The 23,036-nt window shown below is 38.5% G+C and overlaps 1 protein-coding gene across 4 annotated transcripts in view; it reads right to left on the bottom strand.

Moving 5' to 3' along the window:
* The window catches only part of F5 (coagulation factor V), a 40,642-nt gene extending 17,606 nt beyond the window's left edge, over nt 1-23,036 (bottom strand). For 3 of the 4 annotated variants that reach the window (XM_001231900.7, XM_015296621.4, XM_040646589.2), the window contains exons 1-12: nt 18,396-18,583; nt 14,559-14,650; nt 13,317-13,439; nt 8,668-8,880; nt 7,694-7,837; nt 6,804-7,025; nt 5,892-6,057; nt 3,929-4,106; nt 2,760-2,862; nt 2,181-2,392; nt 1,274-1,424; nt 688-900 (exon numbers count right to left, since the gene is read on the bottom strand). In XM_001231900.7, the coding sequence (XP_001231901.5) occupies nt 688-900; nt 1,274-1,424; nt 2,181-2,392; nt 2,760-2,862; nt 3,929-4,106; nt 5,892-6,057; nt 6,804-7,025; nt 7,694-7,837; nt 8,668-8,880; nt 13,317-13,439; nt 14,559-14,650; nt 18,396-18,556 (1,978 nt within the window). In that variant the 5' untranslated portion in view covers nt 18,557-18,583. Of the gene's footprint in view, nt 1-687; nt 901-1,273; nt 1,425-2,180; nt 2,393-2,759; nt 2,863-3,928; nt 4,107-5,891; nt 6,058-6,803; nt 7,026-7,693; nt 7,838-8,667; nt 8,881-13,316; nt 13,440-13,587; nt 13,840-14,558; nt 14,651-18,395; nt 18,584-21,183; nt 21,348-22,328 lie in introns of those variants that run through there. The other variant, XM_040646581.2, reaches the window with a different exon arrangement.

Genomic DNA, 23,036 nt, shown 5'->3' with positions numbered 1-23,036 from the left:
AATAAGGACACCTAAATCCTACGGGATTTTAAGATAATCATTGGACACTCAGAGTCTTCAATGAGGAATAAATTTCTGTCCTTTCAAAGGTGATTCCTTAAGTGCAGACTACACAAACTGTATTATTATTTTTTCGAGGTCTACTATTAATCGTTGTTAGATATTGAGATAGATACTGGTGGACTAATGACCTGATTAAGCGTGGCAGACTTTACTGCTGTTAAATGACCAATAACCTGAGGTAATGTGTAGCCACTTTGTTCAACAGTGACTAGAGTAACTTGAGAGTCTTGGCTATTTTAAGTTACTTAAGATGGAGAAGCTGGGAATCAGAGTTGGGAATCAAACTGTATGAGGCGATACTGGATTGTTATCATGGACCTTAATATTACTGTTGCTAACCCCAATTCTAATTGTGAATTGGAAAAAAAAAACAAATACACAAAGAACCACTAAGAGAGCCTCAGTATTAGCACATATAATTATGTATGTGCTAAACACCTGTGCAGCTAACAAAGCTCCATACATATCAGGTGCAACAGACAGCAATTCAAGATTTTCCTGGCACTGTGTTTATCTGAAAAGGTTTTCTACTTCGGTATATTCTTACGGACTGGGGCTTAAAACACAGCTTAGAGGAGCTGTCAAATAAACACTGCAGTCTTACCAACCAGTCTTGCCTCTTACCAATATTGTCCATTTCCACTGTGACTGATTCTCCACTCATCGGGAAAAGGTTCAACACATCTTCATATTTTCCTCTGTACAGGAAAGCATGCCCAGAAAGGCGAATAGAGACAACCTCGTCCTGAGTGCCAACACTGGAGAAGTGCCACTGAACAACATTATCTTGGCAAAATCCAAGGATTTCATTTCTGTCAGACACATAGCCATTTATTGCTAAAATAAAAGCAAAATAAAGACGGTCTTAATATTTTCATGCCTCACCAATATAAAAACTAAAGTGAAAGACTTTTAAAGCCTCTTGTTCTTTGACGTCAGTCCAGTTTACTGGGCTTACACTTGCAGAGAGTGACTGGCACAGGGCTGAAACCACAATACACTTGGATGGGAATTCCAGCTCTGGAAACAGTATCTCCAAATCAGCAGAGTGCTGTATTAAAATTAAATAACTCTTGCCTTTGCTTCAAGGCCCATAGTCAGCCCAGTCCCCGCTAGAGAAATACCCAATTGCATTACATCTGAGAACTACAATCACTGAACGGTTGGTCTCACATGACTTTCACAATCTTCAGTTTGTTATCCCACTCACTGTGCATTATGTTTGAGTTATAGAACTTGGGGTCATCCCTTCTAACAGAGGCAGGGTTGCTGCAGTAGTCCTTGATATTGTCTTCTATGTACCAGCTCTTATTTTCATCAAACACAGCAAACATTGCATGCTGCTCCCCATCTGCCTTTTTCTGAAAGACAATCAGCACAAGCACAATTACATTTTATGAGCAGAAACACTAATGACTCAGTTCTATTTTACTTACCTACAATGTAAGCAACATAAGCTTTAATAGAGTTGTGGTGCGATTCAAAGTCTAAATGAAAGGGAATAGGGGGTGAGGACTTCAGTGTGACACTCTAATGCAGCAATCAGCTGTGTGGTGCAGCCTTGAGCAAGCTGCTAGCACTACTGACATGCAGATGGGTTCTTAGTAAATGGACCAGCCTTCTAGTTTGACCCAAGCACAAAGTTGTTGATGTTTCTTTCCCAACGCGATGCTCTAACCTTTTCCAAGCAAGATTTCAGTGGATGGTAAATAAACTCTCCCAGAACTCTTGCATATCACTGGGTTGTTCTAGAATCAGTGATGCCAGAGATTGGCAGACCATGTTGAGTTAGATGTGTTACAAAGATCAGCTCAGATCTGAATGAAGAAGTGTGAAGGTAAAAATAACAGAAGGAAAGTTTGTTTTCAACTCTAGAAACAGACGTACAAATCAGGCCGACTTCTTGTTGAAATGCTGCTCTTGCTAAGAAAATCAGAATAAAATTCCTCTACCACTGTAGACAGTTAGACTGTATCTTCAAATAATTTCTTCAGTAACCTATTAGTTTGACTGCTTTCTATAAGACATTTCTCTAAATTAAAGTAAAAACAAATTTCACTATAGATCAAATAATATTAATGAGCAAAATCTATCTGAGAGGTTGCCAGGCACATTACCTGCACACCCTTCTGAGAAAGTGCTTCACTTTTACAGATCAGAAGTGGGCCAACCAGTCCAGAGGCTATGTCTCTCTCAATATCTACAGCACTATGATACAACCGGGTAATGCATTGTGCATCCTGTGCAGTAGGTTGATCTGTTTTAGCAATTTGCCATTCATACGTGTAGGTCTTCCCTGGTTGAATTCCTTTACTCTGGGTGGCATTGCCTAAGGAAAAATAAACAGCAAGAACAAAGATAATACAAATTTAGAGCCAGATCTTTATTTACTGCCAGATTGCACCTTTTAATGAAATTGGTGAACTTATGTCGTTTCAAGCTACCCCTGAGATAAATGAAGTTCAGCAAGGTTCTAAAATCACCAGTAAGAACAGAAAACTAAGACACTGAAGAAAGGTTATTTGTTAATACTTTGCAGATACTACCTTGGTTTCTCCATACGGCAGCACAAAAGGTCAGCAGAGGCAGATCACAGAATTCAGGTCATGAATTCCAACCAACAGTGTCTCTTTGAAAGCAGTGGAACCTTCCACAATGGTCAATGATATTCAAAACATGACCCACAAATTTCTTACCTGTGGGATCCTGAGGATAATCAGCTCCTTCTGCATTCTTTGAAAGCGTCACTCCATGGAAGTACATACTGTAGGGTCTGCTGGCCTTATTTTTGAATACAATCTGTATTGATAGATGAAATAAAAAGAAAAATTTAGTATTCCAAAAATCTGTCTCTGAACATATAACCAAGTTTCAAATGCAGTAGAGTTTGCCTAGTTTTAGCCCTGAAAGAGCTGAAAAGGCAAAAGGATGCTTCATATATGGTTTCACAATATAAATTCATTGTCTAAATGCTGCTGGTACCTGGGCATTGCTTCTGTGGGATCCTGCTTCTGCTGGGCTTGTAGAACCCACACTGTGAACTTCAGTTTCTCATACCTACCACCTAGAAAACATTTGTTCTTCCAGCTTCTGGGCACATACTGCCTCAAGAAATATGAAGTTATTGACTGAAATGCCTAACAGCCTTCAGCACAAGAGAAAACTAGTTTAAAAGAAAATATTTTCCCTGATTCCAAGACTGGAAGGGGGAAGTGAGTAGAAAAGATGACGTGCTGTCTACTCATGATAAAATCAGAAAAAAAAAAAGGGATGTTCTGATAAATTCATGCATCACTAAGTGACAACAGAAGGGCAAGAGGATGCAACACTACAAAACAGCAGCACAAGCTTGTAGTGTTTTGTTGTTTCATTTAATAACTCCATGAAAGAACACTTAACTATTGACAACTGAGTAACACTGACTAAAACAGCCAGAAAAAAACATCAGGAATGAGCGGCTCATGAGGTTAAGCCTCTGACCTAAATTTCCCTAGAAGTCCAACTTGATCTACCTTTTTTCATTGTGTACCAGTGTCAACATACAAATATACTTGACAAAAAAAGGTGTAAAAGAATTAAGTTATTCAAATAAAGTACGATAATGAAAATTATAGACAGAATGCTGAAAACTTTAACCTAAAGGCTGTCACTTGTGATTATACTTTTTAATAGGGCCAGTATTTATTAAATTAGCTATAGGATTTGGCAAAAAATGAACAAAAAAAAACCCCACAACCAAAACACCAATAAAGCCAACCAACCAACCAAACAAAAAAAAAACATCAACAAATCAAACTATTTCTTACATATCTCTACCCAATGGAAAATTTTCTATAGCACTAATCTCTGAACTTACAGTACTTACTTTAACTTTATCATTGATCTGAGCTCTTATAATTGGACCCAAGATCCCAGTTTCCTTGGGACGAGGATTTTCCAGACGTTTGGTGAAGCTGCCATCAGTATATTGTCTAAAAATAGCCTTTTTATACTTTTTACCTATTAGATTTGAGTAGTTGTCCAAATGTTGGGCTTTATAGCGTCTTAAAAATAAAGGAAAAGACAAATGGATCAACAAAACTTGAAGAGTGACACCAACTACAGAACTGGCACTGAAGAAACTAGTAGAAATCTCACTGTTTGTAATAAAATTCAACTCCAGAGTTAATCTAATGGTCCTCACCTCGTATTTTATCCTAAATCAGATAAGAAAAAGCTTGCAATGCTATTATTTGTGTTTTAGGGTCACATACAACTAATCAATATCAGGGCTTTCATTGAGTTTAATAGAGAACACACGCAAGAAAGAGACAAACTGAAGTAGCACCTACATTTTCAAGATAAATTAACAGAAAATAATGTTCTTTTAAAAGGGCATATACAAATATAGGAAAAAACACTGTTTACAATAGCAAACACTTCAGGGAAGCCAGGAATAGTGCTCAGATAACCTTAATCCCAATCAAGCATTGTATAACAAACTGTGAAATACCCAGGTTTAAAAACATTGAGAATTATAATGCAGAACAGAACTAAGATAAATATTTCTAAGCAACATAGAATAACATGTTTGTCCTGGTCACCAGCCCTTCAAAAAAGGCTAATGAACAGGGCCAAATGCTGAAATTCCAAACAAAAGAAGAAAAGGTAGAGCACTGTAGCAGTTGAGGGATGCCATGTAACTAGCAGAGAAAGAGATAAAAAGGAGACAAGTTTGCCCCATGCGATTTGTAAGCAAGCGAGAAGTGAAGCAGCAAATGATAGCAAAGAAGAAGGTATACTAAAGAATTACATCAAAACTATGTTGTAAGGAGGTATATAGACCCATACAGGATAAGGTATTTGTCTTGATCTACTTGAATTCTTAAAGATTCTTATGGACATCAGCTTGCAACATCAGCACCACTAGAGCAGTGAGGAACTGACAGCACTGACCCTATATGATCCTACAGAGCACTGGCAGCACTGTGCACTACAACATCAAGTATATTACAGAATTCCTTCTATTTCCTTGTGCTTACCTTAAGTTGAACAGAACAGCCGAATATGCTAATATGACTTTTATTTCATCTATTTGGTGTCATGCAAAGGTCATTTATAGAGAGATCTCTTTCTCCCTATCCCATACTTTTTTACCATGCTAACATTTTTAAAACATTGATTCTCTAGAAATATTGCCTTTCTCCTCTAAGGATTGTTTATTTTAGCAGAATTTATGTTGAAAAGCAATTTAGAAAACAGGCTTGCATGCTACCTTCTGCATTTCCTGTCATCTGCATGTTTTAGGCTAGCCTTCAGAGGTTAAAGAAAGTGTTTTCTTAAAAGCACTCCAGTAAAAGAAAGGCACTGACACATTGAAGAGAGTGCAGTGGAGGGTCACTAAGGTGATTAGGGGGACTAAACACATGTCATACAAGGAAAGGATGGGTATACTCAGTTGTAAGATAAAAGGCTTAAGAAAGCATCTTATTTTTATCTTTAGCTATGACATGAGAGATACCAAACACTTCTTCAGAGTTGCATAATGATGGGACGAGTGGCAATGGCCAAAGGTCTCAATATTAGAACATCTGATTACATGTGAGCAAAACTTTTTTCACTGCAAGGTTGAAAAGGCACCGAGGAGAGGCTAAGAGGTCCTCAGCTGTGCAAACAGTGAAAATTCAATCAGATAGGGCCTGCCCAGTCTGGTATGGATAGAACTTTGAAGTTTGCACTGCTTTGAGTAGAAGTTCAGGTGAGACAGCCCTAAGAGGTCCTCTCCAACCTGAATTACTCTGTGATTTCACGTTAACACTCCATATTATGTTGACAAAGTATTATTTTACTTATCAAGGCTGTCTGGAATAGTTGGGGCATAATCCCAAACGACTTCCTCTGCAGCAATGAAATATTCCCAGTTCTTGATCATGCGACGTTCCTTAAGGGAGAGACGACTCTTCTTCACCTCTCTGTCTCCACAGTCTCTTACAGTAAGGTAGCCATGCATTTTAGCTAATTGAAAAGAAACAGAGTACCACAGTGATTTTCCATTTTATGAGCTCTGACCACCTGAATCATATTTCTTATTTCTCTTTACCTAAGGTTGCCTGTAAGCTTTCATTTATTATTGCTATTTTCTCAGGCTTAAAAAGGTTGCATCCATGTGGGCTGGAAAGTCTTCAAGGAGCCTGTATTAATGAAATGGAATACAGTAGCTCTCTCAGCTAGTTGCCTTTGGAAATATCAGCTGAATTGATAAAAAGCTACATTTTTGTCTCTTTTTTTTTTTCTTTTCCTATATTTTTTTCCCCAAACCTGTCTTTCAGCTCTTATGATTTTTCTAAATCTTTCAAACAGAACTTTGATCACTGCTATCAAACAAACATCAAATATTTTCATTAGACTTATTAGATTGAGTGCTCCATAGCTGAAAGAGCTCTGTTTCTCAGGAAATAGGGGATTCCTCACTCGTTTTAAAATGGTGACCATCTGAACAGCTTGCAGAGACTTAGAAGCTTGAATTCTGATTTACTGCTACTCTGTGATCTGCATGCAGCTGTAAAACTGCAGATAAGAATGACTTTTAATTCATCTTGCAGTTCTAATTCCAACAGAATGCCATATTTTCCAGTTGTTTCTTGATTAAATGAAAACCATGTGAAATACAGTTATTGTATCATTGTAGGACAGAAGCTTTGGGGGGCTTAAAGAAGAAAAGGAAAACTCTAAAGCTGTTTAATAAGTAGATGTTTCCTTGCCTTTCAAGTGCTTCTGGACCAGAGAAGATATCAACCACCTTCCTTCTTCGCTCACTGTCATGTTCACTGTGGTTGATGCTCCTCCCACTAGGTTTACAGTAGAAATTCGGTGATGTCTTTCCTCCATGACCTGGCCATTTATATGAACGGAGAAAATTTCTGGCTTAGAACTCATTCCTATCAAATGCCAGCTAATGTTGTCATACATACAAGCCTCTAAATCTGAAAGAGAAGTGAGAATGGTGTTAAATCTTACATGCCAGTGACAATCTTACTTACAGCAAACTGGGGAAGAAGGAAGAAAATCATCAGCCTCTTTCAGAGAGCCAATCTCTCCTCACTTGAAAGCAATGAGAAGGACCAAAGTTAAAGAATGAAGGCTATATGTAGTGAAATTAAGTACCCTGTCTAGTATTTGTTTAATAAAAACCCAACAGCCCTAAAGAGCCTTCTGTATTTGCTCAATGGACTGGACAGAGATAAGAAGAAAGGAGAATGCTAATAGAATAGTCCTATTATCACCATCTTGGTCTTCTCACTTAATTGTCTGATTTAATGGTAACTGATCTTCCACTTCAAGGAAGTTTTTTCATCTGGGATATTCCATGTGCTGTACAATCAGAAGTTCACCTAGTTACATCACTACTTCCCCATTATCCAAGTGAAAAAAAAGGGTTTGGTTTATTTATAAAGTTAATAATCTTGTTTTCCTTATTAGCAATATGGCATACCACTCGTCCAGAATTTAGATTAAAACATGTTCTAAAAAGGCTGTACCCCACTCATATATTCCCGTTCTCTTGCACAAAAAACAAACAAAAAAAGACAAACAGAGGCAACATTCAATCTTCATTAATGTTCATGTCATGTCACATAAGCTTGTACAGTACCTGGTAACGTTCCATCAGCATACCCATTAATTGTGTATTTAAGCGATGCTGATCTTTGCCAACTCTTGTTTTCATCAAACACGCCAAACATTAGTATATATTCCTTGTCAAAAAGTTTCTGTGACCCATCCTCATTTAGGCTTCCTATGAAGAATAAAGAAATAAAAAGTGTCAATTTCAAGCAGAAGTGAGACAGTTTTCATACCAACGTAATGGAATTTGTATGTATTCAACTAACTTGCTTCTTCTGTTACAATCTGCAGCCTGAATCTGCCCCAAAAAACAAGGATCTTAAGAATGATCATAAAGTGATTTGATTTCTGAAAATGCTTTCTGTTTTAGGTAACTATGGAATCAAAAGTCTAATAATATCTAGTAGCCTTCTAGACACAGCCAGACTCTGGCTTCTCTTCTGAGACTACAAGGCAAGGAGAAAGATGGCTGAGCCATCTGCAGTATGAGCACTGCCTTTTCAAATACCACATGAGGTTGTCAGCTCCTTTAAAAAGCAGAAAACTTCTGCATAGAAAAGACTCACAAATACTTCAGAATCAGATCAGTTATAAGAAAGTATCTATTTGAGATTGTCATACAGGTGAGATTTCTATCAAAAAGTAGAATTCAGTTTGGGCCTAAGTACCTGCCACACAGAATTATGGTTCTTTCTGCAGATTGTTCACATACAAAAAAAAAATTCCATTTGCTACTTTCAATAAATGTACATGATTTAACACCAAAATAGACGCCATTTGGGCAGCAGAAACTAAAAACTTTGGGAGTACACAGATTTTTCTACTTAGAGGAACCTGCCTTAAACGTAATTCTTTTATATTTATGAGAGGCTACAAAATCCTGTTTTCTTGCAGAAAGGAGTCTTAGATCAACAGCGGAATTTATCTGTTCCTCATACAAAACTTAATCAGCCAGTACTTTAACTGAAAAGTCCCTTTTTATAACCTTCCCATATTCATTACCTTTCTTGCAGATAAGCAGTGCTCCAATCAGACCAGAGTTAAAATCCATTACCATGTTCTCATGAGAATAATATGCATAAGTAAGACAAGGAAGGTCAGCTTCTCTTGGACCAACTTCTTCTGTTATATCCCACACGTATGTGTAGACCTGGCCTGGAAGCACAGCATCGTCCTGTTTTTCTACACGTGATGTTCTGTCAGCATACAGGGAGCCTGCCAAGAAAAGAAAGTAGGATGAGATGAAGACAGTAATTAAAGTATGAGCTAACTGAAGTTCCTGCAACAATTCCAAAAGTTTGATATATTTTTTACCTATTTGATACTTCATAGGGATGACTGATGGCTCCACTTACACTGTGAAGAGTAGCATGTGGGAAAGTACCTATTTCACTATCCTGTTTCTTACAGATTCAAGATCTTCTAAGACTGTCATCTCTGTCAAAAGGTGTCTCTCTTCAAATTAACAGGATTACGATGGTATGAACTTTCAGCCTCTGCTCACTGATATTCAGTAGAAGTTGAAATACTGCTCACTTTGCCAGCTTTCTAATCACTTCTCATAAAGCCACTGTATAGGCTACATTGGCTTGCTGTGTTAGAGCTTTTGTGCACTGCATATCTAAGTAACAGTAATGTCTCTTATCTAAGCCTAAAATAACCAAAGAAATGCAATACAAAAAAGGGGAGTCAGAAAATGAAAATTCCAGGTGCAAAAGGCACATTAATAGAACACTGAAACTGAATTACCTATCATGCCTATGTGATACCCCAGGCGATAAAGGTAAAACTTTTGTACCCACATGACAAATAAAGCCTTGAATAAACTTGCAAACAGCAAGTCAAAACTTGGGTTCAGCACCAAGGGAAAGCAATCCAAGGAGAACAGGCAATCACAGAGATTCAACCTGTGGCATAGCAGGAATTTATGTGTCACTTTGGACACTATCAAAAAGAGATCATAAAGTGTATAAATGAGTTTACAATTCCTGAAGAAGATTATTTTGCACTTGGAGGATGTTATTCTCTGAAAACTGTGTGTTCACTCCTAACAGTTATGTGAGGGAACAAAAAAATGTCCCAAGTTTCACTTGTTTTGTAAACAGTTAACCACCTACCCCATTCAAAGGTCACAAAACTGTCAGACCCTCCATGTAGCCTACAAAACCATTCATGGAGAACTTTCTCAATGTTTGCTTCTGCATTTCCTGATCAGTGTTGTTCTGAAAAGCTTACAGTTTAGCTACTCTCTTCCACTTCTTTCACCAAAATCTGCTCCAGAAAGAAAAGTCCAAAAAACCTCAAGAAGCCCTTGCCCCAACACTTTTCTGGGCCACTCTCTTCCTTGCTCAAATATCAACAGCTAGAGCTCTTTGAGAAGAAGGGGCACTAGATTGATGTCTTTGTTCTGTCCAGTTCAAATCTACAGTAATTTTCAGGTTTCTGGGGACAAAGGCTGCATAAGTCCCCACTGTTGAAGATGATTTTATGAATAAACATTCTGTAGCACAGTCTTGAGTCTAATTTTCCTTCAGTCTGATTGAGCTAGATTCTCAATTAGCAACTTTGTCTTTCTACCTGCTCTAGGCTGGCTGTCTTCATAGCCCTAATGAATTTTATAAGGCCAGACCACTACTGCACCTTTTTATACTTCCACGTGAATTCCAGCTTTCTGCAGTTTCTCCGACTATCTTTTAAATTGCCTTAACATCGAAGTGTGTTCTGCTTTTGATTGTTAGATTGTGTTAAATAGCCAGACAGCATTAAGTTGAGTGATTTAAAAAAAGAAAAAGAAAAAAAAATCTAGTTCTGCCCAATCACAGTTGTACTCTGGAAAAGCATTAGACTATGTTTGTATTATCCAAATGCATATGTTCAGGTTCTGCTGGGAAACACAACTTCTCACACCTCAACTTCCTTCACTTCCTCAGGTTCCTGAGGTGCAAACTGTACTAGTACACAGACGGTGGAGCTGGTCAGGAGAACGTACACTTCAGAAGACACTCATATTCCTAGTACTACACGCACAAACAAGATAGGAGCTAAAAATAGGTGTGAAATTTTAATCCACTATCAGCAGATATCTGTGCTATACATAAACCCAAACAGTCATAGAATCACCAAAATTGGAAAAGACTTCCAAGATCATCTAGCCCAACCATCCACTTATCACCAACACTTCCCCACTAAACCATCTCCCTTTGTACATCATCTAAACATTTCTTGATCACCTCCAGGGATGGTGACTGCACCATGTCCATGGGCAACCCATTCCAGCACCTGAGCACTGTTTTGGAGAAGAACTTTTTCATAACAACCAACCTGAACCTCCCCTGGCGCAACCTGAGGACATTCCCTCTAGTCCTATCACTAATAATGTGGGAAAAGAGGCCAACCTCCACCCTGCCATAACCTCTTTTCAAAGTTGCAGGGAGCGATAAGGTCACCTCCGAGCCCCTCTTCTACAGACAAAACAATCCCAGTTTCTTCAGCCACTCCTCGTAAGATTTGCGCTCCAGACTCCTCACCAGCTTTGCTGACCTTCTCTGAATGTGCTACAGGGCATCAATATCTTTCCTGAAGTGAAAGGACCAAAACTGAACACAGTACTTGAGGTGTGGCCTCACCAGAGCTGAATACAGGGGACAATAACCTCCCTGCTCCTGCTGGATGCATTATTTCTGATTCAAGCCATTGTACATGCCATTGGCCTTTCTGGCCACCTGGGCACACTGTTGGTTCATGTTAACCAGCCTAGCATCAACCAACATCCCTAGGTCCATTTCTTCCACACAGTCTTCCAGCCTTTCTGCCCCAAGCCTATATCGTTGCCTGGGGTTGTTGTGGCCAAAGTGCAGGACCTGGCACTTGGTCTTGTTGAACTTCATCCCATTGGCCTGTGCCCAGCTTTCCAGCATGTCCAGATTGCTCTGTAGGGCTTTCCTGCCCCCAGGCAGATTGACGCTTCTTGCCAGTTTGGTGTTACCTGCAAACTTACTGAGGGTGCACTCAATGTCCTTGTTCATGTCATCAATAAAGATATTAAACAGGACAGGCCCCAGCACATACCCCTGGGGAGCACAACTCATGACCAGTCACCAGCTGGATTTAACTCCATTCACCATCACTTCCTGGGCCTGGCCCTTGAGCCAGTTCTTTATCCAGCAGAATGTACCTGTCCAAGCCACAGGCTGCCAGCTTCTCCAGGAGAATACTGTGGTAGACAGAGTCAAAGACTTTGCTGAAGCCTAGGTATACCACGTCAACAACCTTTCCCTCATCCACCAGGTGGGTCACTCAATCACAGAATGAGATCAGGTTAGTTAAGTAGAACCCGCCTTTCATGAACCCATGCTGGTTGGACCTGATCCCCTGGCTGTCCTGCACATGCTTATCTGCTCTATAACCTTCCCTGGCACCAAGGTCAGGTTGACAGGCTTATAGCTCCCCAGATCCTCTTTGCAACATTTCTTGTAGATGAGAGTCACACTGGCAAGCCTCCAGTCCTCTGGGACCTCTCTGGATGACCAGGAACACTGGCAATCACCTCTGCCTGCTCTCTCAGCGCCCTTGGGTGGATGCCATCTGGCCCCATGGACTTCTGACAGTCTAGGTGGAGTAGCAGGTCTCTAACTTTTTCCACTTGAATTCTGCCCCATCTGAGACTTCCAAGTCAGGGGGTAGAGTTCCTGAGTATAACTGGTCTGACTATTAAAGACAGGTGTAAAGAAGGCATTGAACACCTCAGCCTTTTCCTTATTGTCAGCGGTCACATTCACCACCACAAACAGTAAAGGATGGAGATTCTCCTTAGCTCTTCTTTTACTGGTAATATATTTGCAAAAAAGTTTTTGTTCTCTTTTACTACAGAGGCTAGATTCAATTCAAGCTGGACTTTTGCCTTTCTAATTTTTTCCCTACATATCCTAACAACTTCTTTGTACTCTCACAAAGCTGCCTGTCCCTTCTTCCACAGCAGGTAGATTCTTTTTCTCCTGGAGCCTCAGAAAAAAGTCTCCTGCTCATCCATGAAAGTCTTCTTCCACCCCTGGCTCATCTTACAGCACAGGTGGACAGCCTGCTCCTATGCCTCTAAGACTTCCTTCTTGAGGAGTGACCAGCCTTCCTGGACACCTTTACCCTTCAGGACTGAATCTCCAGAGACCTTCCCTATCAGTGTCCTGAACAATCCAAAGTCTGCCCTCTGGAAGTCCAAGGCAGCAGTTTTGCTGCCCCTCTTTCTTGACTTCACCAAGAATAGAGAGCTCTACCATTTTGTGGTCACTCTGCTCAAGACAGCTCCTGTTCTCCACATCTCTCACCAGTCCTCTGTTTGTGAACAACAGGTCTAGTGGGGCACCTTCTCTGGTAGGCTCTCTTACCAGCTGCATCAGGAAGTTATCTTCCATACACTCTAGAAACCTCCTAGGCTGCTTCCTTTGCACTGTATTTACGGCATATATCAGGGAAGTTGAAATCCCCCATGAGAACAAGAGCTGGCAATCACGCAACTTCTGCCAGCTGCTCGAAGAACACGTTGTCTGTCTCTTCTTCCTGGTTAGGAGGTCTATAGAACCCCACCAGGACATCAGTGTTAGTCTGGTTCTCTCTCTAGTCTACAAGAAGAAAACACAGGGATTTTCAGCATTTACCTTCTGCCTTCTTGTTGTAAACTAAGCCTTGGGGATGAATACTGATGGGTTTGTCAGCCATATTCTTAAAGTGAACTACTAAAGTATCTCCCACTTCGGCACGCAGAGTTGGTCCAAGGAGTCCTGTCAAGATAAGGAGAGAAAAAACTGTGAACAAAACAGTTTGCTTAATGAAAGGAAGAATTCTTTCTCCAGCAGAGAATAAGGGCTCTCTCAAAGTACAAGTTGCACAAACTATAGACTAGAATGTAATACCACCGCAAAGATTTACCTGTAAAAAGGCATGTCGGGCTGCAAAACCTGCAGTTCACAGTCAGCAATGTTATAAAACTGTGCATCTAGTGAGTAGCACTGTCTATTTTCCAGATGTTGCATATTTATCAAAAGATTTCTGTTGGAGATTCACTGGGAATTTCTAGGATTCATTGCTTCACAGGCAATTTAGTCAGATATTTTTAGGAAGGCGGAATAAAAGATTACAAGGGCATTAAAATATTTCTTTAAGTAGCACTCTCCATGCCACCTGTCAAAGAACAAAAAGGACCAAAAATGTATTCTGAAGTTCAAAAATGCACGTTGAAAATTTCTTTATGCAAAGCCTGCAAGTGGTTCTAGGAGGGACTTAAACCTTTTCTCATATTGCAGAACCAACCAAAAAAAAAAAACAAAACCTCGGTGGAAGAAGCCTGCTAAGGTAATTTTTCACCTGTTTGTCTCCTTTATTGTAAGCCACTTTGTGAATTTCTTTCTCTATTAAATAAGAAGAATTTTCAGAAAATAGAGGAAAACACATCTGGAAAAAAAAACCAGATTTTTCAGGCTCACTTGAAACAATTTGGTATCACCAATCTGACATACGTTTGCTTTGAAATTAGATGTTTTTAACATCTGAAGCTATTTTTTTCATTAATATGAAGAACAGACTATGCAATTACTCTGCGTAAGTATCAAAATACAACACCATGTATAGCATAAATATGAGACTACCTTCGTCTATCTAAAGCACCACAAAATAGTAAAGGACATCAAAGGCAAGGAGTTATTTTTTCACATCTGACTTCATATTTTATTTCTTCCTTTCCAGTGATCTATCAGAAACATATTTAGTCTCAGACCTTGAGCCAATTGTACATGAACTGATAGTGCAGACTTTGAGCCAATTGTACATGAACTGATAGTGTCATCACCGTGCATTACTGGCTTTAGGATGTGCAGCAAACAAGCATCTTCTTTCCCGTTTACCTGTAGACTTATCTGCTGGCTTTTCTTTTTTAAAATCCACTTCATATTCTCTGTAAGAAATTTTCTTAAACACCGGATCCAAATGCGTCAATCTGAAACCATAAGAGTTACAAAAAATTAAAAGGATAAAGATTCCAAAAAAAAAAAAAAAAAAGCCATTATAGCCTAACAGATACCTTGGAAAATGAATTCTGGAATTACATTTCATCACTTCCACGTTTCACTGAAGGCTGGCCACATGGTCCAACTCTTTGTACTGTCTTTCTCTTTCCCTCTTACTCCACTGTACCTATGATATTCTTGAGCTAGACTATTTCATACATATTAGACATACAATTACAATACCTAGCACAGTTCACCCCTTATTTTGCTTGTGGTTTCTATAGTCCTGATTTTGTGATGAAGATGTTTTTGCTTTCTTCACTATTTAAGACACAGTGGAAGATGTTCTGATCATCTTTATCTGGAAAGCATCTGACAAAACACTATGAGAAACCTGTATTTCTCTTTAAGGCTCATCACAATGATTCTATAATAGCATAAATAACGAGCACCAGTAGCAGCTATAACAAAAATAAACAACTAAGACGACTGCCTTCTGGGAAATCTGGCAGTTCTTAATCTTGTTTCCTAAATGACATGCACACCAAGCAGAGCACAAACTGTTTTCTCAGCAAATGCACAGGCAAGCAGGAGGAAACCAGCAGAGAAGCCTTCTGGAATTAAAATAATGGTGAAACATGTTAAAGGGAAAATAATTTGTGCTTAGTTTCACACTTATGGTTGATTTCCTAGTACGTACAATGACTGAATCCAACAGTACTTCTGCTTGCTATTTTTGTAATACCCTCTCAGTTAAGCAAGGCACTTCTGATAGTAGGAAGTTTATGGGCTGCTCACACATAGAGATGCTGGGCAGAGATAATAAAATAAGCTGGCTTAAATGACATTCAGGGTCCAGATTGGGGAGATCTGTTCTTGAAGAGATTTTTGTAAATCCTTCTCTTAGACTTTTGGAACAACCCTCAGGCAGAAGCAGTTCATGCTTCAAATCTTTGAAGTCACTGATAAAATTTAATTTCTCTCTGAAGAAGTGCATGATCCATGACCTTCATGGATGTGCTGCCCTAATGTGGAAATGTTCAACAGGACATGTACATAAGACTATAGAGGTGGAGGAAGAAACTTATCAATGCCAACTGTACAGCTAAAAGGAACAAAACAATTGGTTTACCAACACTTCACAAATCTCAGAGTATGCAATTAGATCTAGTTACAAAACTTTCAGTAACTCTGCCTCAGCAATGCTTCACACACAAAAACCACATTTTCACTCTGTTTTTAAGTATTTTATGTATCTCACTTATACATGGTAATCTGTAAACCTCTATGAAAATAGAGGGACCTTGATAAACTCAAAAGGTGGGCCCACGTGAAACTAATGAGTTTTAACAAAGCAAAGGGCAAGGTTTTGCACTTGGACTGGGGCAATCCCAGATGTTTATACAGACTGGGAGAAGAACTCCTTGAGAGTAGCCCTGCTAAGAAGGACTTATGGGTCCTGGTTGATGAAAAACAACATGAACCAACAGTGAGCCCTCATAGCCTGGAAGGCCAACAGTACCCTGGGCTGCATCAGAAGAGGGGTAGCCAGCAGGGTGAGGGAGGTGATTGTCTCTCTCTACTCTGCCCTTGTGAGGCCCCATCTAAAGTGCTGTGTCCAGGTCTGGGGCCCACATACAGGAAAGATGATGCACAACTAGGGAGTGCTGAGAGGAGGGCCACAAAGATGATCATAGGAGGGGTGCTCCAGCCCTCTGAAGACAGGATGAAAGAGTTGGGCTTGTAGAGAAGAGGAGGCTCCAGGTAGACATCATTACAACCTTCTAATATATAAAGAGAGATTTTAAACAGGAGAGAAATCAACTTTTTACATGGGTAGATAATGATAGGACAAGGGGTTATGGTTTTAAATTAAGGAGGGAAGGTTTAGATTAGATGTCAGGGGGAAGTTTTTCCACTGAGAAGATGGTGAGGTGCTGGACCTGGCTGCCCAGAGAAGCTGTTGATGCCCCATCCCTGGAGCTGTTTAAGACCAGACTGGATGAGGCCCAGGGCAACCTGAGCTGGACAGTGAAAACCCTGCTACAGAGGGTGGAATGGAACTATGAGATCTTTAAAGTCCCTTTCAACCCAAGCCATTCTATGATTCTGTGCTGAAGAGAAGTATCCTTAGTATAAACATCTTAAAGATTGATTAAAGAAAAAAATTTGGCAAAATCCACTTTATTTTCAGCCTCATCATTTACCTAGAACGCTAAGAAGCAAACAATCAGGTTCTTACTCTACATTTAAGCACCAAGTTTCTGCTCAAAGAGAGCAAGTTACATACTCAAATGCCTTTGGGATTCAAGTCATCAGCCCTTCTGCAATAAGTATTTTTTCCAGAGGTTTTTTTTTTTTTTTGAATTGATGTTCTACAAAGTTAATTAGGTCCACTCAATACTGTGCTCTAAATACTTGTGTGATATTATTTCAATAGGCAATGTATATGGAAAAACTCTTACATAATTACAGAGTGAAAACTTCAAACTGAGGTTTGAGGCATATCCTATCCACTGCATGAAAACAATCTATCCAAAATGCAATGTTTAATGAAATGACAGGAAATGTTCATATTGATGCATTTAGTGCAGACAATAATTAAGTTCTAAACACTAAATCCACATGTCCAGGTCAATAGCTGACATTTGGCTTCATTTATCTACACTTAAATTCCATTTTCTTCCATCTTGGCCGTTTGGCATTAAGGTCAGAGCAGTTTTATTACACTTCCAAGGGGAGTTTTAGAAATCATAGGAACTTTGTTTGAATTAATCTTGAAAAACAAATATTTAGAAAACTGAAATCTGACCGGGAAGTTCAGATTCACACACAAACACAAAATCAGACTAAGAAAACAAAGTCATGCACTGATATAAAAAAAAATGCAGTAGTATTAAAATAAATCCTTCAGCGTTAGAGAAGAAAACATGTAATTTGTACTATTTCACTCCAATTCATAAACTAATAAAAGCTGTGTATTGTGACTATATAGTGAACACAGTATGAGAACGAAGTTTAATTTAAACAATTCCAAAGAAGGTGCAAGTCATTCGCAGCATTGCACTTGCAGTGTTTATTATCACAAGCACATCTTGTCAAAACAAAGAAGCTATTTTATATGCTCGACCTGCACTCGACCGTAGCATTATCAGCTTGCAATGCAATAAGAAAAACAAATTTTAAAAATAGTATTTTCACTTAAATAGCAATATTTGATTCTACAACCTTTGCTCAGCAGAACCCAGGATGAACATGTCACAGAAACTACTGAATAACTCAGAAACAACATCAGCTAGTTCCAAAGTTCATCGGGCTCTAATTTAAGTGAAAGTAAGAGTACCCAAATTAGAAGCTATTTATTCCCTAAAGTCTGAAAGCCTTCGCAGTATTACCAATCTACTGCTAATTCTAGCAATCCACAAAATCCATACATTTAAAAATAATGACACTAAAACAGAAGAAACCCAAGCCAACAAAACAAAAAAACACTGTGCAGATATAGAAGACGATAAAAGCAAGTTCTAGAATACATGCAACAAAAGTGCTCTGAAAATATATTTAAAAAATGATTTTATTAAAGCTTTTAATACTTCATTAGTTCTAGTTGAGATCACACAGGTCCTCCAAAACCAGCTGAAGTATTTCTGGTCTCTAAAATTTCATAGGAGACTAAAAACACTTTCAGTCACAAGACAGGACTAGTTTCACCCTTCCCATCTTGTACTTTGTTACCTGGACTTCTCCTCAGACTCCGGTTTGTAGGTCCAAACAGTGAACTGAGCAGCTATATAGTGCTCCCTGACCTTCACAGCTCCCACCACGTGCTTCTCTGAGTCCGGCCACCATGAACTGAGCAGAAGCAAGAGAAAAAGATGCACGCAGTGGAGTGTCATGGTATGAATGCCTGCTTATGCTGCTCTGGAAGATGAAGCAGAAACTGCTGCTTTTATTGCCGTTGCAGCTTCTAACTTCCCCTCAGAAATGAAATAATCCTGACGCAAGAGGGTAACACTGTTCGCTACACTCAGGTCACTGCTCTTCACCTCCTCCTCCCCTGCTGACAGGGATCCAGTAGAGATAAAAAAAAAAAAAAAAAGCACTGTGTAAACTACCTTCACTCCCCTCCTCCACATCATTTTCAGGAAGAGACGTGCACCAAGGAGAAGCTGCTTCAGCCCCCCTACAGACTGTGGATGGGTCATTGTCTACTGAAGCAGCAGGATAGCAGCAGGAAACAATTACTTAGATTACTTACAATTACAAGATGTTTGACTTGGTTAGGAAGAAGGGGGCACATATTCCATCTTCCAAGAAGATTACAAAAACTCAGCATATAATCAGTATAGTGGAAATTTCCCAGTTAGATTTTACATCTCCTAGAGCCTAAGGAATCATTCCTTTTGAGAGAACAAAATGCTGAGGGATTAGGCACAGAGACTAGAAGTGGATGCTGAGCTAAATATATTTCAGGTCTCCTTCAGGTTACCTCATACAGAATATTCATAATTTCCAAACACGTTGTTAACTTCAGTTTGGTTCTCACAACATTCTCAAGAAACTCAGATAATGGATAATGAAATGGCTTCCCATTGGCAGCTCACAGGCCAGCCTGAAGATTTGCCTTTAATCACAATCCTTCTAATCAAGTCTTCATTAGGATCTGTTGTAATTTATCTAAGGAAAAATTATTAGGAAAGTACCTTTTGATAAGCTCAGGACAAATGTCAACTATATCAACAAAGGCGTCTCCCTGGTTTTGCTAGTGTTTAAAAACATGTCAAAACAACAAGAAAACTGTTAAATTTGATCACCGTGCACTGGGATTATTGGAAAAAAAGAAAAATCACTATTTTTTTTCCATGAATATATATTTACAACTTTTTTTTTTCCAAGAACGTCTTGCTGATGTTCTGAAGAAAAATACTTAAGTCAAAATAATTTCATTCCAGACTCAGACAAAAATAAGGATGAAATTACTTTATACTACTTCATAGCAAAAGCTGCTTAATTCCAGGTTCAACAATTCCTTGCCCAACAGCAGAATGGCCTAACTGACAGCTTCTATGATAACTCTATTCAAACAAGTATGACATAGCCTTAGAAGAGATAGGGAAGCAGTTAAAAAATAAACAAATCAGACATGACTAATAGCTAAATATTCACTTACCAAACTTCTGGGTAGTTTGGTGCCTAAACCTAAAAAAAAAAAAAAAAAAAATCACAATCAACTTGTAGAGCAAAAGACCACAGGCATGGAAAAATAGGTTACCTCCTATTCCACCTGCATGGAGCTAATTACTTGTACCGAAGAGCTGCTTTGACTCATACATGAACTTGATTCAAAATCCAGAATCCAGCAACAACCAGGTTGGACTACAATGTGTGTATTACTATTGAAGAGAAAATCTTAGGTACTCAGTCCAATAGTATTTCATTATTAAGTAATTATGGTTTTGATTAAAGAATCTACCACAATCTTTAGCAAACTGCTTCAATGATTTTAAAGTAAGAAGTTATAATATTTGCCTCACTTCTGCTCTGGTCCTAATCTTATCTCTGGCTAAGGATTTATTTCAGTGCCGGTGTTTAAAAGTTTGACAGTGTAAAAATGCCTGTAATTTGGATTTTATGAAAAAATAATTTCTGGGCAAATGAACAATCCCTACAAAATTGATGAAGAACAGCTGTTTTTGAAGTACGTTCTGTTAAAACTAAACCATCTTCACTTTTAAGTCAGCTCACTTCATCTCCAGAAGCACATAGCAAATACCACACATCCTTCTGTTGAAGAAGAAACTGATTCATGTCTACATCCAGTCTCCATCCAGCGGACATTACTGCTCACAAAACTCCTTCCCATAGAGGGATTCGAAGATCTCTCTGTATTCTTACATGATTGGCTGATGAGAAAGAACTAAAACAGCTTAAATAAGGCACTGTTAGATCGTTTGATGAACCGTTTGAATTTTTTTAATACTTAATTTTTCCAATTACTTAAAAAAAAAAAGCCAAAACAACAAAACAATATTTGAGGTCAGGAATTAATACCTGGAATACCTGCTTGAAAAACTCTTCTTTTGTGATTGTGAGCTCGGAATGAAAGCTGATAAAAATCAGTTACTTTTGCTTTATCCATTTGGATGAATTTGGCCGTTGTATTTCCAACTTTCTCAGACAACGAATCATGAAGTAGTAATCAGAAGGTAAAAGGGATCAAACACATTAGGAACCAAAAACGTATTGTATCAGTGAAATTGCTTTTCACAAACTTGGCTGATAAAAAAATCAAGTTTTAAAAGAAGAGTGATCAAAATGGACCAGACCAATCTTCCATTAAGCGACAATGATTAGGATGCATCAGCCTTCTTTAATCTTTTAAGAACAAGAAGTCCCATGTAGGCTATTTACCTATTTTCTCCTCACTTTCCCCATCTCATAAGATCCACATAAAGTTGAGCAGCCTGAAGTTATCTGGGCTAGCCTGTTTCTTTTTTGGTAGTCATTTAAAAAAAAAAATTACCTCACTGTGTCCTCCAGGCTTTGGGAAGTTTCAGTGTTTTGAACATCAGTCTTAATAACCTGAAGACCTTGATTCTTTCTACCTATTATTTTCAGTTGTTTTTTTTTTTGTTGTTGTTGTTGCTGTTGTTTTTGTTTTAGTTAGCAATGGTTGTCTGCAAAATACTACAATAAATAAAGTTAAAGTGATGCAGAAATACATTTTCAAGTTCAGTTCTTTCAAGACCATGCAATTTTATTGTCTATACATAAACATAGCTACAATATTAACAATTTTTCCTTGGCAACACTGTATGTGCATTCAGCTTTGTTATCATCATTGTTTGCCCTTATTTTTAAACAACACCAGGAACTTCAAAGTCTTATGGGCAAAAGCCATGCATGGAGTTGCATGGATCCAGTCCATACTGGCAAAACACAATCAACAATGTTATTCCCAAAAGCTATACTGTACTTTTGGGATGTATTGATATTTAGATGCTCCATAAATATAAAGCATTGAAAGAGAAGCATAAGCAGTATTTTCTAATAATAAAAGCTGGCTACTTCGTACTGAGGAAATTTATTGTCTATTCTAACACCTAGTTAGAATATGTTCCGGGCACTTGTTATACTACAAACAGAAACGTACTGAAATGGTAGCACTGTAGACTGACCTTTAAAACAAATTAGTACTGTCAGTTTTTCAGGCAGAATAGCCTGGACTGAGTCTGTGCAATCAAGAATAGATAACTCTTCAAAAAAGAGCTCTGAAATTATTTTCCTCTATGTACAAATTACAGGCTAGAACCTGTAACAAAATTCTTTCTGCTTTATCACAAACACTATCCTAAGTGCTCCCAGGCAGCAATATCCCAAAGGTTGCTATCAGTTTTAACAATTACATTATAGTGACAAAGAGGGAGCTAGCATAAAGAAAACGTCATATAGCAATTATTGAATTGGTTGCTATGAATAATCTCACACAGCTATTAATAATATCTCCCTCTCTCATTCAAGCACACAAACGAAAGCACAATGTGCCCGGTAAGAATACTTCATTTAGCACAGGGTGAAAGGACTTCTATGGGCAAACAGTGAGTTAATTATTGATCAGCAGCAAACACATGATTCTGAATGCAGGTAAAAGATGGAGGGGGCACTTACCAAATCTACCAGGCACAACTCATATGAGAAGTCATCAAATAAATATCTTCACATCTGTAAGAACACACTAAGCTAACAAAAGTTAAAAAGTGACTGATTTTAGAAATTTGAAGCAGATGTACTATGTTGAAAGCCACATGAGCATACTGTGAAAACAGACAGTATATAGAAACTCTTTGCCTTTCTTTCTGAGAACAACTTGCACATTTTGTATTTGATAGCAGCACACATATAAGAACACATTCTGTGCAGTACTTACATGACCACGTAACATCTGTGGTCATACACACTATAGGACAGTAAAAATGCAGAACAAAAATGTTTAACACATTTGTCTGACACTATTTCCTTTTGGTCTGGAAAATGTTTTTTTTTTTTTTTTTTTTTTTTTTAGGAAGAAAAACTGCCTTCCATTCTCCAAGATTGATATTAATAATGTCAGACTCCAAATTTTTTTTAAACTTTTTTGCCCCAAAATTTTCAGTTTGATTCCACAAAGGATTTTGTTCCTACCCTCAATCCTTCTTTTATTCTTTGTTTCTGTTTGACTTCTGTACTAGGACCTCTCTATTTGTTCAGCCTTACAACTGATTCGCTAAACAGGACAAACTGCCTTCATGCTAAGTCAGTCATAGTAGCATGTCAATCTTGGCTTTCTTTCTGTTTAGAATAAAAGCAGTAAGAACACAGGTGCTCAAAATTCAGTGT

Source organism: Gallus gallus, chromosome 1, assembly GCF_016699485.2.
Source record: "Gallus gallus isolate bGalGal1 chromosome 1, bGalGal1.mat.broiler.GRCg7b, whole genome shotgun sequence".
Classification (NCBI taxonomy): domain Eukaryota; kingdom Metazoa; phylum Chordata; class Aves; order Galliformes; family Phasianidae; genus Gallus; species Gallus gallus.
The sequence above is the reverse complement of the archived record's forward strand: the minus strand, read 5'-3'. Positions and strand labels throughout refer to the sequence as shown.